We start from the raw sequence: 16,464 nt of genomic DNA, 5'->3' as shown, positions 1-16,464 counted from the left end.
AGCTGATCCAATCTGAGTTAAATATAGGAAATAATTTGTAGCACTTTTGTTAAAAACAAAACAACCACTGAGTGTATAATCTAAATTATAATATTTTAAGGAATTATCACTAGCTACTTTTCTATCTAACTACTGAAATGTACTACTTGCCTTTGTTTTTCTTCATGTGGAACAATCACAAAAATAAACAAAAAAAGGAAATAGATATTTAAAGGGCATGAGAAATTTTTAGAATGCCATGGGTTGTTATCTCACTTTTTCCAGAACATGCACATACGTATTAATGGAGCAGTCTGAATCCAACAAATTGAACTGACAGATCCTTTAGCTGACTTGCATTTCTAAAGTTCCCCACATGCAACTCTCCCCACACAAATCCAGCACCACAGCAGCCTGTTCTCTGAAGGATTAAAACTACACTGAGGTGTGAAGCACACTGCCTGTATTCCCAGCTTCTTTGTGGTCTACTCAACAGGTCTGGGGCAGGAGCCAAAGAATGTCCAAAGAATGTGGCAGGATCACAGCACAGCCTGAGTTCAAGAAGTGGCACCAGGACCTTTTAATTTTTTGACGATACCCCTGATCTGGATGTGGAACAAATGCATACCTCTAACATCTAGACCAGTGTTATTCAGACTTGGCAACTTTAAGATGTGTGGACTTCAGCTCCCAGAATTCCCCAGCCAGCACCTTGTTACCTTGATAAAATTTGTACAAGGCAGGGTGTCTTAAAAGTAGTTTCTAATGCTGCCTCTACCAGGATTTTAATCACTAACCCTGTGGATTAGCTCCTGAATGCTATCAATTTCAGCATTTAATTCAATGAATATCTATAACTGACATATTTTTGCTTACATTTCTGCTATATGCATGAGAAATGAAAGACAAGATTTATATGCACAACAATGGAGGAATGATGATGTAAAGATGTCAGGATTGTCAGAAATGAAGAAAAACTGAGCTCTGTGGGTCAGGGGTAAAACAGTAAGTACCTTTTTAAAAGACTGGAAACCTTTTATGGACTTTTTGCTGAAAAGAAAAGTGAAGTGATTATGAATCTGATGATGGAATAAGGACTAAACAAGGGGCTGGAGGGATTTTTGTAATATTAATGAGGGAGGTTAGATAATAAGTTTGTTAATTTCTGTTGCAGAGAAAGTTAAGTCACTTATTTTTCTGATTTTTGTTTTTTTTCCCTGTACTTTTATCTTTATTATTTTTTTCTTTTAATTTGTCTTTTATTGTTTGAAAATATATTTAATACAATTTTTTTTTAAAAGAAGAAATGAGACAGGGTATTAAGAAGTCAATGGGGCTTCCAGCCATTGAGTACTGTAAGTTTATTTCCCCCTGTGATGTTCAAACAAGTTATTTCCTACAAAAACACAGGAACTACTTGGAGATGTTGATAGAAGATACAGGCTGAAATTCCTACTTAGCCACAATCCAAAATTAGTCGACAGCTTTCTTAGAAACAACCCAAAACTTTTGGGGTTTTCAAGAACTCTGGCTAAATTTAAACAAAGGGTGGCTTGAATCTGATACTAATAGCCATAAAGATATGCAGCATTTGGTCAGTTTTCAGATGCCATGTGGGAGAGAATAGACTTGAACAATGTTCTGGAACTACAGCCTTGGGTTGCTGGATTAATCTCTGAATTTTAGCAATATAAAAGCCAGCTCTTAATCATGTTTGTCTTAAAGTGAAACATGCAATTCACTGTAGGCCCTTTGCAGATGATTCTGCCTGCCAGGAGGAAAGGGGCAATGCTCCAGGATAAGCAAATACTGCCTTGTTGGGTCATGAAAAAATAGTACAGGATACCACTTCTGCTATCTGCATGTTATGCTGTCCTACAGGCTTTCAAATGTACGTGAGGAGAAGGTTAGGGGCATGTAATGGTTTGTGGGAATGACCTTGGGAGACAGGAGGAAGAGCCACAGCCTAGACAACTGCCATGTAAAAGGTATCTTAGTCCACAGAAGGAAAAAGTGCATGGGAAGTATCTCAGAAGAGACCCTCCCTAGTTTTCTGGAGAATAAGAGGAAAGGAGGGGAGAAGTGCTTTCAGACTTGCAAGATTCCATTACTGTAACCTTACAATAAAGGTAGCATTAGTACTCATGGTTTGCTGTTCTTGTATGGACTACCTTGAAGGACTGCCAGGGCAACCCTGAGCTGTTACATTTTCTACTGCAACTCTGCCTAGTTTTGAGTGTATCATACAACATTTAGAAATTAGACTGGCAATTTGGACCATGACTATATCTCAGTAAGGAGTAAGCAAAAAATATACACGCACATCCCTTCACCAATCCACATTCTACCTCTAGCAAAAGTTCTGTGGCCAGGGGTAGAATAAATGGGGAATGAAGATCCGCTGTAGATTTCTCCAAACTATATTTTTTGCCTGGAAGAAACAATTCTTATTTTAAAGAACTTAAATCTTGAAACAATTAAAGCAACAGGTTTTATATTTCATTTTTATTTTCCATGTCTGCAGGTTTTTTTTTAATTATCTTATTCATCTGTGGTTATAACTGGTTGCTTCTGGTTGCGATGACATACCCCTACTTCCAACCAGTTGAATGTGGCCTAATGATATAAATGTAAACCTGTATATACATCCACAATAAGCATGGATGGTTGCTTACACATGAAATTACTTACTTTAGACATGTTCTCAGTATAACATTACAGCACCATTTATGGGAAGCCAAGAGACTTAAAGAAAAAGGGACAAACCAGCCTATGGCAAATATTCCCATCCTATCCCATATTGTATTCTTCATTTTAGAATAGGGCAACAAAACATTTAGAACTGGGAATGCCTTTTGACTTTTACATAATTCTAACAATCATCTTGCAAATAATTCATGATGCTTGAGTGTAACTCTTGGCAGACGTGAGGCACTTTTTAAGCAGAGTTCCATTTTTAACACAGGGAGAGCAGCGATAACTGACAGAATTGCCTGGCCTTCTGAGGTTAGGGGCAATTTGGAAGATGAAGAAACAGAACTGGTCCTGTTTGATGGAGCTTGAAGACATTCCATAACAGTGGTAAGGAACTGACTAGCAACCACTGATGTGCCAGACATAGGGAAGGAAGGATTGAGCCTTGATTAGATCTTGAGAAATCCGAGCCCTCAGTGTGTTATAGGCACATTTTCCCTTAAGCATACTCTTTTATCTTATACCCAGCTCCAATTCCTTGTGGAGCTAACTCACTGGAATAGAAGTAGTGAATAAGAATACAGCAATGTTTTCTCTAGAAATGTGTGAACATTTATGTATGCCTATACCCTTTTGAGATGTTTTCCTCCCATATTGCAACAATAGTTCTGACACACTGTACTTCCCATTTGTTTATTTTTGTTCCTGATGGTCTAGGAGACATGGAAGGAGTATACAACTTACAGGCAATACAAGCCACCAGGCACTGAGTCCAAATGAGATGAACCATGAGTGAACCCCTTCCTTACCAAGGTAGGTGGCCCTCTAGAGCGATACTATAGAGTGGAAAGAAAACAGGCCTCTGTCTAGTTTATAGGGACTAAAAGCAAGGCAGGAAGTCCCACTCACAAGTACAGAGGAAGCGAAGTATTGCTTTTATGAGGGAACACAATATGAATATATTGGCATCCATGTTTAGCAGCAGAATTGAATGATTAACAGCAAAGGTGGGAAAAGGGACCGAGGGTGAGGCCATTTCACTTGAGTGCAGTGTATCTTTACGGTATTTCTCTTCCAACTAGGGTTGGTTCTCCCTCCACCCCCTTTTTAAAATTTCAGATTCTAGAGTAGGTTTCACTGTTTTGCATTGATGATGTTTACAAATTCAGGCTTCAGGGAAGCCCCACCAACAAGGAAGCCATCTACATCATGCTGGGAGGCCAATTCTTTGCAGTTGGCACCAGTAACTGAACCTGAAAAGAATAAAATCTCATTAAAAAAAAGAAAGAAAAATACAGCAAGTAAGAACAGAAAATGCAATTATCTAATGTAATTATCATTAGATTTTTAAAGCTAATGTTCCTAAAAGAATCCCAACGCAAAGCAAAAATGACTTCGGGAAAGATGGAATTTACAGTATAATCAGATGAATGGGCCTTGCACTCGGGCATGTGCTAGAGTGCTGCCTGAAAAAGATATACAGCCAGTGCTTGGGTTATGATGGCAATTGGGACCTGGATTGCCATTGCAAAGCAATGGAGTCGTAAAGTGTGACATCACATGACTGCATCGCTTAGCGACCGCAATCCCGGCAGCCTTTGTAACCCCAAGACGTGCAGGTCGTTAGGTGGGAAGTGGTGGGGGTCCCAGATAAGGAGCACAGGGGTGCTGGGGGAGGCCCGGTACAGGCTGTGTCTGAGTTTGGAGAGGGCTTGGGAAGCCCAGCGCAGACCACATGTGAGTTGGGAGAGGCCAGGGAAGGCTGTGCGCAGGCAGGCAGGGGTGTGTGCTGTCAGAGGGAGTGACCTTCCCTGTTGGCTTCCCCACTGACTTTGCTTATCATACCGCATGACCGCAGCTCCCTGCGACATCTTAATTGCAAACCAGGCACCAGAGTGCCCAGATCGTAATCACGTGATCACAGGGGTGCTACGATGGCTGGAAGTTTGGGGGCTGGTCATACGCCCATTTTTCCAGTGCTGCCATAACTTTGAAATGGTCACTGAACAAATGGACATAAGCCAAGGACTACCTGTAGCGATGGCAGAGAATATCTAATCCTTTCCTTGCCCAAGTGTTTTTCTATTACAGAAGGACCCCTACCCAGTGGAGGAAGACGAATCATCCTTTTTCCTCTATTCTCCAAAGTCTGTCCTCTTAAAGCAGTTTTTCCATTAAAGTGAAAGTGTGCAATATGCTCATCAATGTATCTGTGTTATTTTTAGAAAGCCTGTACTACAGAATACCAACAGTAGTACATGAAATCTACACTTCAGATTGTATCTTCTTGATCAGTGCTTCAAGATCAGTGTAGTTGTTTGGCTCCTTTTTTGCCACCCCTCCCCACCAGTTCATACTAATATTTATTAGTGCCATGTCTGGTCCATAAAGAAAATTTCAATACAGTTAATTGCTGTGTTAAGCTGTCAACAGGCATAACATGCCTATTATATATAAAAAATAACGCCCCCCAACGACTGCCTTTCACAAATTGAAAAAGATTACTACTTATAGGTCCTAAATCTAGTATCTATTATATTCTGTGTAAGTGTTTTTTAACTCTAGCATTTACAAACATGAGGAAATATGTTTTTCATTCTAACATTGTATGTAGTATTAGTTACTTTATCAGGTGCTACCCTGTTTCTTTTAACAAACACAATTCTGGGACATGTGACTTCTGTAATTCTCAGTGAGATAGCACTCCCCCAGATAGAGCTGGTGCACAATTTAGGAATCCTCCTGAACTCACAGCTCCTGTTTAAAGAGCAGGTGGCAACTGTGGCTAGAGAGGCTTTTGTATAAATCTATCTAGTGCCCAATTGCGTGGATTCCTGGACTGAGAAGCCCTTCTCATGGTCACTCGTGCTTTAGTCAGTTCCCAGTTGGAGTACAGGTAGTCCTCAGGTTATGATGGCTATTGGAACTGGGATTGCTGTCGCTAAGCAATGTAGTCGTAAAGCGTGAAGTCATGTGACCACATCACTTAGCAATGGCAATCCAGGCGGTCCCAGTTGTCGTCGTAACCTCAAAACGTGTGGGTCATTAAGCAGGAAGTGGTGAGAGTCCCAGGTAAGGAGCGTGGAGGTGCCGCAGGGTGGTGGGGGAGGCCCTGGAAGGCCCAGTGCAGGCTGCATGTGAGTTGGGCGAGGGGGGTGCTGTGGTGTGGCGTGAACACAGGGAGGCCGAGGGAAGGAGGGCATGGGTCCATGCAAATGGAGGGAGGCCAAGGGAAGGAGGGTGCAGGTCAGTGTGAGCACAGAAAGGGCGTGGTGTGGTGCGAAAGAAGGCAGAAGGACTTACCAGAATGACTTGTAACCTTCCCTGCTGGCTTCCTCACTGACTTTGCTTGTGGGAAGCTGGCAGGGAAGGTCACAAATGGTGATCCTATCACTGCAGGATGCTGCAACCATCACAAGTATGAGCTGGTTGGCAAGCGCCTGAATCACGATTATGCAAGTGCAGGGACATTACAATGGCCAGAACTTCGAGGACCGGTCGTATCATTCAATGCCACTGCAACTCCAAACGATTGCTGAATGAGTGGTCAGTGAACAAGGACTACACATACTGCAGTGCAGTCTATATGAGGTTGCCCTTGAAGGCCATCCAGAAGCTTCAGCTGGTCCACAATGCAGTGGCACACACAGTTCTGACAGCTCCAAAGTTTGCCTGTGTTACACTGCTACCGCATGCACTGCACTGGTTCTCAGTTACCTTCTGGTGCTGGTTATTATCTTTAAAACCCTGAATGGCACAGGGCCAGGTTATTTGTCTCTCCCTGAGGGTATCTGCCCATCCCACCAGATCCAACAGGGTGGGCATGCTTCAGGTCCCCTCTATCAAATGATGTCATCTGGCAGGACCTAGGAGGAAGGCCTACTTTGTAGCAGCAGTGAACCTAAGAAACAGCCTCCACACTGAGATCCACAGGGCCCCTCCTGGCTTTCTGGAAGGCTGTGAAGACCTGGCTTTCCCCCCCACTCTGGGCCAGGACATGAATTGAACCCAGCACATGAAGTTTGTGTGAGGCTGCTATGATGCTTGGTTAGAGCATGATGGTTTTTAATAGGGGAGGGGAGTATTTCTTAATATATTTTATGGGTTTGGCATCCCAGTGTTACATTGTATAGGATAGGTAACCTAGTAAATCTTTTAAATAAATAAATCTTCATCAGAAACCTATTCATTAGGCTGTCATGCTTTAGAAATAACTTAGAGAACTGCTTCACATTTCATGCATTCTTCTATTCATTAAAACATCCAGATTTTTCTCCCCCAAGTTTTCAAGATGATGCTGTTTTAAGAGCTGCGTTAACCTGAAACAGGGTTGCTTTAACAAATACCAAAGAGGTGCTGTGCTTGTCTGAGATCAGAAGCATTTCTTCCAAATCATTTTTGAAGTCATGTTCAGCCCTACTGTATACCACTTCTGAGCTGCATATTTCCCAATAAAAACTATCTCATCTCCTTTTAAAAAGCACTTTTCACACCCCAGTTTTAATCATTAGTGTGCAGATGAGGGGGGGGGGTGTCATCCATCTGGTCAGGATATCATTGAGCAATACTCACAATGCATGGCTATAGTTTACAAAGATGAATGAGTCAAGTAACAATATACAGACACCAAAAATTGGGTGCTTGCTATGCATTCAGTAGACAAAACGGCAAACTCTTGCCACATCAGTTTTATGCAACAATGAGAATAGATTCTACTTACCACCATAGATGATTCGAGTCGACTGTGCAACAGCATCAGAAACATGGGTCTTCAGCCAGTTCCTCAACTTCTCATGAACTTCCTGGGCCTGCAACAGGAAGTGGGTAAAAAAAAAGTGGGCATTTAAGTAACTGAGTCGGACACGACTTAACGACTAAACAACAACAACAACAATTGTCACATAGCAGACATCTTGAAGTGCAGATTAGAGACTCCCCAGATAGCGTGTCTCAAGAGAAAACCAAAGTTTTAAACCAGTGTGTCCCTAATAACATCCATACCTGCTGGGGAGTTGCAGTTTTACCAGTTCCAATGGCCCAAACTGGCTCATAGGCAAGAACCACTTTACTCCAGTCCTTCACGTTGTCTTGGAACAAAAACAAGGACAATAAACATTTAAGTAAACACTTATGCTGTAGCTTCCCTTCATGCATCTCCATGGCTTACTAACAAAGGCGGAAAACGGGTGGTGCAAATCAAAACACTCAAGGACAGTTACCCCAAGTAATCACAAATCAGCCATCGCATCGGGCCTTTAACTCTGGAGCCCTTTCTTTTGACACGGGGCGTCGGTATATCCAGCAGCTAACCCAATGAGGGACATACTCTGGTTTGCCTAGGGCTTTTAACTAAGATGTAAAGTTTTCTGAACATGACCTGTATGACATTTATGCCTAATCTAGAATTATTGTCTAATTACCTTTATTACAGCAATAAACATTTATATATTTTATGTTTATCAATCTCCCTAGCTGGTGGCAATTTCATTTTTTTAAATAAGAGGCCTTTGCTCTTCTGAAGATGTCAGGAAGGGCAGGGGGGATGAGAAACTCCTTCCTTAGTTCCCTCTTACCAGCAATAACCTTGGTCTGTTCAAATACCACCTTCTCTGTGATACCAGCCTCTCGCTCATCAAGTTTCTCCCCAATGCAAGCAATGACCCCAAGCCCTTCAGACAAGGCATGGGCCACCTTCTGTCCAATGAGCTGAAAAAAGGCAGACACAGTGTTAGGAACCCATAAAAGCCTGGCACTTATCTTGGGTATAAAACGCCCATCTCCTCTCACAGATGGCAGTGCAGAGGGAAAGAAAATTGAAAGAGGCAAATCACCCACCTCATCTGACTCGCCAAAGACATGCCTTCTCTCGGAGTGTCCTAAGATCACCCAGGTGACACCAACATCTTTTATCATGGCTGGGCTGGAAATGAAGGAAGCAGATTGCAGAAAATGGCCTTTTAGCATACTGCTAGCTAAACCTTTCGGCCTTCCCTAGCCCAAAAGAAAGTCCTGGCAGACATACCTGATTTCTCCTGTGAAAGCTCCTTTAGATGACTTGTAACAATTCTGTGCAGCCACCCCAATCTTAGCATCAAGCTTCTGACGGGCAAAGTCAAGGTAGATGGAAGGTGCACCACAAACCACCTCTGGGGCAAGAAAAAGAAGAACATCTGGGATAAAGCAGAAACCTAAAATGCCCTTACAGTTAGACTCATTCATTCGCTAGGCAGGAAAAGGCTGTAGCCAAATCCTGTACTCAGTTATAATATTCACAGGATACACGCGAGCCAAGAAATCCCATCCCTTATTGGCCCTTGACCTTAATAACTGATGGAGCTCTATGTTCTAAAGCATCACCTGCACTTAATGCTCTGATACTACTATTCAAATTAAAGCACAGGCAAACTAAACATCTTTGTTACTGAGTATATTTGTCTGAAGGCAATCAATCAAGGGACTGGAACCAGCAGAGGCACCGCCACCAGGAGTGGGTAGGGCCACTCTTGTCCCCTTTTTTCCTGATCTTTGTACAACAGACTACAGGGGGAGGGCCTGCAGAAAACTTTTGAAATTAGATCAAGGATCGTATGTGGCCTTACAGCCAGAGCTTGGATCTGAATTTCAAGTCAATGGTTGGGTTCACACATTGCACTGTTCTATAATATAAATGTCTGTTTAGGCTTAGGGTGCTTTATGCACTCAGCTGCTGTGGTATGCAAACAGAGCATTATGGCTTAACATGATGTAAGACTATCAGTCCAGCCTAACCCATAAGACTACTAAATCAGAATATGCTACAGCTAGTCCTAGCACCTGTAATACCAATGAAAAATCTAAGTGTGATGTAACAAAGCTTTCATTTAATCTTCTAATACCTCCAAAAATATCATCCAATAATGTCTGAAGCTCTAATTCTGTTTATTAAGCTTGAATTCTGTTCACATCCCAGCATCCCTTTCATAAAACAAGTTACTTCATTGCTTTTTTTCCCCTCCCATCTTTAGTAGCCCAATCATGACTGACCAACACAGGAATAAATACATCCTTTAGCACTCACCAGGTTTTCTGTTCTATTTGATTTACAGCTTGACAATACAACTTGAACTGATATCCCCTTAACACCTGTATATATCCAGGGATTTGAAAACGATGGTCCAACCTCCCCCACCCCCGCAACCTCATATATTGAATGAGATCGCAGCAGCACAAGCTGCTCTCCCTATGCTAATCTCTGTACTTGTATCCATTCATTTGAATGAAACTCTGTTCACTCCCTCATCTTTCTACAGGTACAACCATCCTTTGTACAGAAGCACAGAGTTACTGTCACATTTTTGCTATACTGCTGGCCTGGGGGTAACCAGGATGCTACTTGATTGAAGCTTGGGCCCTATCTCTTTTCCTCTTTGAGAAGTCTGATGAAGAGATTTTTGTTGTATCTATTCTACTCACAGCATATTAATTATCACAGCTTCTTTGAAATTATCCTAAAAAGGGGTTTCAATCAATTTGGTGCATAAGCATACTATATACTCAAATGACCTCGATTTGCAATACAACAGTAGATCCTCTATTGAGAAAAGCAGCTATACAAAATACCATATTCAGATGTCTCTCAAGCAAATTCACAGAAGTCTATTTGTTAGTACAGGAGATGCATAAGCTGCATGCTTGAGGTGGAGGTGGAAAAAGCCATCAGGAACAGTCTTTACATGGAGGTTGGCTGGCAATTTAAGACTGAGATAGGAAGGACTTTCAAGTAGCCAAGACAGAATAAGTGGAGGAGCAACTTAGAAGAGTTACATCCATATCTTGTGCATACCAGTAGTTCAAATACATATTCCCCACATTTCTCTCATCAGCCCGCCAGTTACAGGCCAGAACTGGACAGAGGTGCTTTCATGTAGGTTTCATACCAGCCTAGCCTATTCTTGTAGATTTAACAGTGGCTTGGTTTGAAGAAGTTAGGAAGTGATATTAATCAGAACATGAAAACAATTATCATCTGGTAATACCTGCATATAAATCTATTACAAATACAGTAGTATTAACACATTTGAACATGTTATGGAAAAATCTTTAGAAAGCAGGGATTATAGCATGTTGATCAGCCACTTCTAAGCCCTGTTCATGCTGAACTCTAAACAATCTTTTAATATTTTTTTGATCAAACACATGTTTCTTTGCAACCTTTTCATAAACACTACATTCTACTGTTTTCAGTCTGAGCAACTAAAAAGCTATATGCACCCTACTACACATGTGGTCACTACCTTTGTTTTTGTCTGCCTAAAAACTGTACACTTAACAATTTTTAGGCAGACAGAAACAAAGGTACTTAGCAGTGAAGAATTATAGCAACGCTTTTGTTGTTCTGTATGGCTCTACTTGCCAGCTGCATTTTGGAAGGGCTATAAATTTGATTGTCATTTGTGCAGAAAGGAGTTACAGACAAGTGAAAGAAGTTAAATGAATTGTTGCACTAGGGCTGGGGAAAAATACTTCATTCTGTTTAAGATCCTGAAGGATAACCATCAATCAAAACAGATACCACTTAGCTAGATGAGCAAATGGCCTGTAGCTGCATACCTTTGTATCGTGCAATTATAAAACTAGAAGGAAACTTAGTGAAAGAAGGTCAAAAATTAAAAAAGTAAGCTCATGGGTTAAGCCTAGTAGCCCCTTACAATATTGAACGATAATAACTACCATTCCTAATTAACATAGGCATTCCTGTATGTCTTAAGGGATCCTTTTCTAATATTTTAGGAAAAATATTTTTGGGGGTGAGTGCTTCTGTTTCAGTGAATGATTCTTCTATATTTATTCTATACTTGAGTGTTTTTTTTAAAGCAGGCTAAAAAAACATAGGAAAGGGACAAACTACCCATTATTTGTGATACTGCAGTGATATTCTGCTCAATACAGCATTAGTAATGTAGACCAGGAAACACAGAACCATTCAAATGTAGCTTACCCAACTAAATCAAGCCAGCAGCACAATATAGAAAGGGTATTAATAGAAGGAGTATCTGGGTCAATAAATTGTATCTCTTGTACTTCAACCCGTCTCCTGACCTTTAGCAGGCTATAGGGATAAAGTTTCCAGTTCCAAGTACAGTAGCTGGTATTTTTAAGCACTACCCTAGCACCTATTTTTAGGAATCTCTCTCTTCCACAGCCTTTGACATTTCCTTCGGGATACCACTTCAGAAACTGTGATCCTTTCTCAATCCACCTTGCCCTTTCTGATTTGATGGAGGTAGCAGAAAACTTGCCAGAGCAGTTTGGCTCTGCCTATTACTTTTTATCAAGTCACTGCTCCCCAAGGAATTCCTACTGGGAGGGTTATGCCAATAGCATTAAGAGACACCTTCGTCCCTGTTCTGCAACATGCCAGGATGCTATCTTCCTGCAAGGAAAGGACTCAGGTGTTAAGAGGCAGCAGACAGACACCAGTTGTATCATCCTCTTTTGCTACTCTGCATGACTGTTGTAAGACGGCTGACCAAACTGTTTCACTTAGGATCGCTTAAAACACTGCTTAGATTCACTTAGCAGGAAGGACTGAAGGGAGGTTCATAAGCAGACCAATTTGGCAATCCCTATCTTGTTGCTTCACTCCCAAAGACAGCAGATGGACTCTCTTTAAACACAGACGTTACTGTGATTCGGGCAAACTGGCTGCAAATAGGCCTAGTCATCATAGGACTGCCATTACAGGAAGCAAGGGAGATAATATTCTAAGCTGGCTCTTTGAAATGTTATTGTGGATTATATATGTTATTCATGTATCCTATTTAAAGGGCTTTAAATTATATAGCTTTAATAGTTAAGTTTATTGTCCCTCATATTTGTGCTTGAATCTAACATCTCTTCTGTATGAGTGGCTAAAAATGTAAAAGCAGCAGAGACCCATGGCCCACCAAGATCTGCAGAGCCTGATTTTCTGCAAGAGATCGAAAGCTAGCAATGTAGCAAAACTTACACAATGGTTTATATAGTTTTCACCCATGGTTGCTTTGCGAGGTGGGTGGCTACATAAATCGAAGAAATAAACAGATAGCCCCTCTTTCAAGCCCGAGCCTGCCTTCCCCGACAGCTGATTCATCTTCGTGCAACTCCGCTAAGAGACTGCCCGATCAGCTCGCGAGTACGTGCAGGCAGCCACACCAACAGGAGGAGGGGCTCCACACTGAAGCGCGGCAACGGCGGGCACCTCCTCTGCGAGGCGAGGGATGCTCAGCAATAGCCCGCCCGAAAGACAACGCCGCCTCCCCGGCCAATCCGAGAGGGGACAGGTAGGCGCTCTCGGGGTAGGCGAGGCCCCTTCCCCGCGCCCAGGAAACCCACCCGAGGCCCCCGCCGGTACGCCTGAAATTGGGGGACAGCGACAGGGTGCAAGCGAAGAAAACGGGGCTGCTGCTGCCGCACGGCGCTTCCGGCCGGCCGGGCTCACGCGGGGGAGCCTCCTTTCCGCAGCGCTCGCGGCCCCCCAAGGACGGCAACTCCCTCCTCTTCCCATTCAGCCGGCAGGAAGCCTCCCGCGCCAGGAGCGCCCCTCACCGGTCTCTGCAGGGACCTTAGCCTCGTTGAGAGTGTGGATGAGGTCCCCGAGGCTCTTCTTGTCGCCATTCATTTTCCAGTTCCCGCCGACGAAGAATTTCCTCGGTGCCATGATGGGGGCGTCCGGGCCGTACGCTCAGAGGTTTCAAAGGAGACCAGAAGGTCAAAGAGCGCAGCGGCAGCGCGGCCCTCCTCCAAGCGCTTTTATAAAAGCTCGGGAAAGCCCGCCCCCCAGTGACGTCACGAAGAGCGCGCTTCCACGACTGGCTTCTCGCTCGGCCAGTCGAGGCGGGAGGCGGAGCCCGCGTTTTCCTGCCGTGGCGTAATGGCGAGAGTTCTGCTTTGTGTCTGGGGAAGCGAGCCTGAGCGGGCGACTTGTTTATGAAGAACCAAGTAGTTCCTCTGTTGAAATGCGTGCTTGCTGTACTAGTTAAACTGTGAGCGACAGCATTGCATATTCTGTAAGGCGGCCCTGGAGTAGAAGGGGTCTGAATTCAGGAGCATGCGCAGCTCAAATCCCTGCCTTAAAATCCAGGTTTTTTTTTTTTTCTTCTGAATTTGACTTCCATAATTTAGCCGTTTTGGAGGAAGTTTGCTGAATTTCATTGATGCTATACACTGAGGCAGAATAGAAGCAGCTTTCATTTATATGGTTCTGATCTGTTGCTGCCTAGGAGAGATGCACTTTTAAATCCGTATTCATTACTCACTCCGTGTGTATGCGCACACGTGCGTGCGTATACCAATGCGAAGCATCCCAACTACTGCTTCCTCCTACGCGAGACACACTCCCGCACTTATTATTTCAGCCATTCAGCATATTTGTCTACGGTGCTTCTAACAGGCTTCTTTGGAATTCCAGAGAGGGAGAGAAATTCTCATCTCTGACATATTGGGAGTGTCACCTTAAGCCTACTCCTTTGATACAAATTAGGGAAACACAGAAAAGTGGCATCATATCTAGAAATGACACATAAAAAGGCAGTTGAAGATAATCTTGGTTTTCCCAAGTATGGATTTTTAAAAATTCTGCTAGAGATCCTGGTGGGAGGGATTTCAGGAATTTCATTCATCTACGGTGGGAATACATCTGGTGAGTTCATTCTTCATATAGGAAAAAAACAAGCCTGTTGGGGATGGATGCAGTTGCACTTTTCCATTTGTCCGTTTACAGATGCTTGCTCTCTTCGGAAGGGCTCTTTCTTATGTTTCTGGGATTACGTGCCATTACATGGCACAAAATATCACGGTGGGGAGGAAGAGCAGGATTCACATTTTCCACAGCATCATTTCCCCTCTTTTGCACACAGAATGGGTTTTTTTTTTAAGATTATTGGCTAAGGAGAAGAAGAAGAACTCTTCATATAGTTGTATGCAAATCAAATAGTGTGTTTCAACTGAACCCCTAAGTGAACTGATACCACCTCTGCATAGGACACAGTTAAGCTCAAGAACTTTCTGCAAATGTGAATGCATACTTACTATTTATGTGCAGTTATTTGCAAATTCAAAATAACAAAGCAGTGAATATGACAGATGCAAAACCTGGGACAACCTTTCAGTAAGTACTTTTTTCTTCCTTACTCTTCCAGGCCAGATACATCCTTTGATCTCCATTTATTTATTTAAATAGATTTATATGACTGCTTATCTCACTAACGCAAGTCTGGGGTAGTTAACAAAGTTTCAGCCCTATTATTCTCCACGACCTTCTGTGGAATCTCCCATCTGGACTTGGGAGGGTCTAGCCCATACATTGTGCATCTCTTATCTCCTATCTCATATATTTCAAAACCAGCTAAACAAAACGTGGCTGCTTGAAGACACGATATGTCAACAATGAGGGCTCAATTTCTCTCCTGGCCCCATGTGGGGGGAAAAAGCCGGATCTTCAAGACTTACCTATAAAAAGCATTCCAAAACCTAATCTCTCTCTTCTGTATTTCATGGTTGATTTGGAGGTACGTTTCAAATGCATGCAAGAAAAACAAAATCTAAAAGCTGGAATGAAAAGATTTTTAGTTGGCTACAGGAAACATTTGGAAATGTCCCAATTTTTAAACACAAGATTTTTAAGATACGTAGTTCTATACACCTACATCAATTGTAATGAAAACTGGCAGATATGGCTGCTTTCATAATGCTTTAGGTTACATTTCATCCCATTCTGAGGGAAAAACAGAAAACAAGTGAAGTGTGGGAGGTTTTATGCTAATCTATGGGAAAATGAAGCCCAAGATGTGTGGTTTTAAACTCTTGTGTCATTTTCAGTGAAAACCCACATTCTTTGTTCCATCATAAGCCTCCAAAGTACATGCAAATTTCATCCCATTTTACTAAAAACAAAGGTACAACATATGTGTGTTCCACTTCAAAAAAAGTACAAAGGTTCATCTTAATAAATTTCCTAATCCGGGGACCTTTATCTGTTTATAAAGAACAACCTCTGCCTCCCCTGAGCCGATCCAGGAAATGTTCTAATGGATTTTTAATTTTAAAATTCTGCCAAATTGAATATGTATCCTCAAAATAGGGCTGTCAAGTGGAATAGACCAACCTTAGTGCATTTGATCCTTATTATTAAGGCAGAGATGCACAACTACTTTTGTGCAGACCACCACATTTGGACTTTTCAATGGCATATTTGTACCATACACTAAAAAGCTGGGGGTAGGGACAGTCACAAAGATCACTCTCATGTATTTCATATTTTTCCTTTGTCTCACTTTAAGAATTACAATTGTGTTAACAGTCTGGGATTTTTTTTGAAGACTCCATTTAAGGCTTTTGAGACAGAATACTGCCCTGGAGCCTTGGATTGTACATTTTGTATAAAGGCACTGAATCTCTGCAGTGAAAAGAATTTTTGCATTTACATTGATCCACTGGTAATTTGTATATAGCTTTGGAAGCAAAAGGTGGGGAGTTTAGCAATACATAGACAGCATGACATCTTCAGGCAACAATAGAACCTTCCAAGGGATAGATTTTTATCTCTTCCTTGGAAGAGGAAGCTAGAAAAAGCACGGAGAGAAGGGGGTATCATTGAAGTGCTAGTATGGCAACGTGGAGTTACTGAATGACCCTCTACTAAAATGCATCATGTGTTATATTCTTGCTTACGTACACATTCTTCCCAGCAATACAATAGTCCAGGAATGATATAGTTATATAGTCTATGACATAGAACAGAAGGGACTAGAAGCAATACAAACAAGCCATTAC

At 42.2% G+C, this 16,464-nt stretch overlaps 1 protein-coding gene across 1 annotated transcript; it reads right to left on the bottom strand.

The window, feature by feature from the left end:
* Positions 1–3,352: 3,352 nt before the first annotated feature.
* Positions 3,353–13,430, bottom strand: TPI1 (triosephosphate isomerase 1). The gene is made up of 7 exons (XM_007420422.3): positions 13,240–13,430; positions 8,696–8,819; positions 8,509–8,593; positions 8,247–8,379; positions 7,675–7,760; positions 7,394–7,481; positions 3,353–3,926 (listed from the first exon to the last, which is right to left on the bottom strand). Exons 1-7 carry the CDS (start codon positions 13,349–13,351, stop codon positions 3,808–3,810), a joined length of 747 nt encoding a protein of 248 aa, XP_007420484.1. The 5' UTR covers positions 13,352–13,430; the 3' UTR covers positions 3,353–3,807.
* Between the last annotated feature and the right edge of the window lie 3,034 nt (positions 13,431–16,464).

The sequence above is a fragment of the Python bivittatus genome, unplaced genomic scaffold (genome assembly GCF_059951505.1).
Source record: "Python bivittatus isolate LINGU-HERP-01145 unplaced genomic scaffold, Pbiv_v1 ctg000270_np1212, whole genome shotgun sequence".
Taxonomy (NCBI): Eukaryota; Metazoa; Chordata; class Lepidosauria; order Squamata; family Pythonidae; genus Python; species Python bivittatus.
This window is presented reverse-complemented; position numbering and strand designations above follow the sequence as displayed.

What these genes read in the sequence shown, in the direction of transcription:
- TPI1 (XM_007420422.3), bottom strand. Translation starts at nt 13,351, where the DNA reads ATGGCACCGAGGAAATTCTTCGTCGGCGGGAACTGGAAAATGAATGGC. An exon ending in TCTTTGGCGAGTCAGATGAG is followed by an intron (nt 8,380 to 8,508) that starts GTGGGTGATTTG and finishes GCCTTTTTTCAG; the next exon opens with CTCATTGGACAGAAGGTGGC. An exon ending in ACAGACCAAGGTTATTGCTG is followed by an intron (nt 7,761 to 8,246) that starts GTAAGAGGGAAC and finishes TTTTGTTCCAAG; the next exon opens with ACAACGTGAAGGACTGGAGT.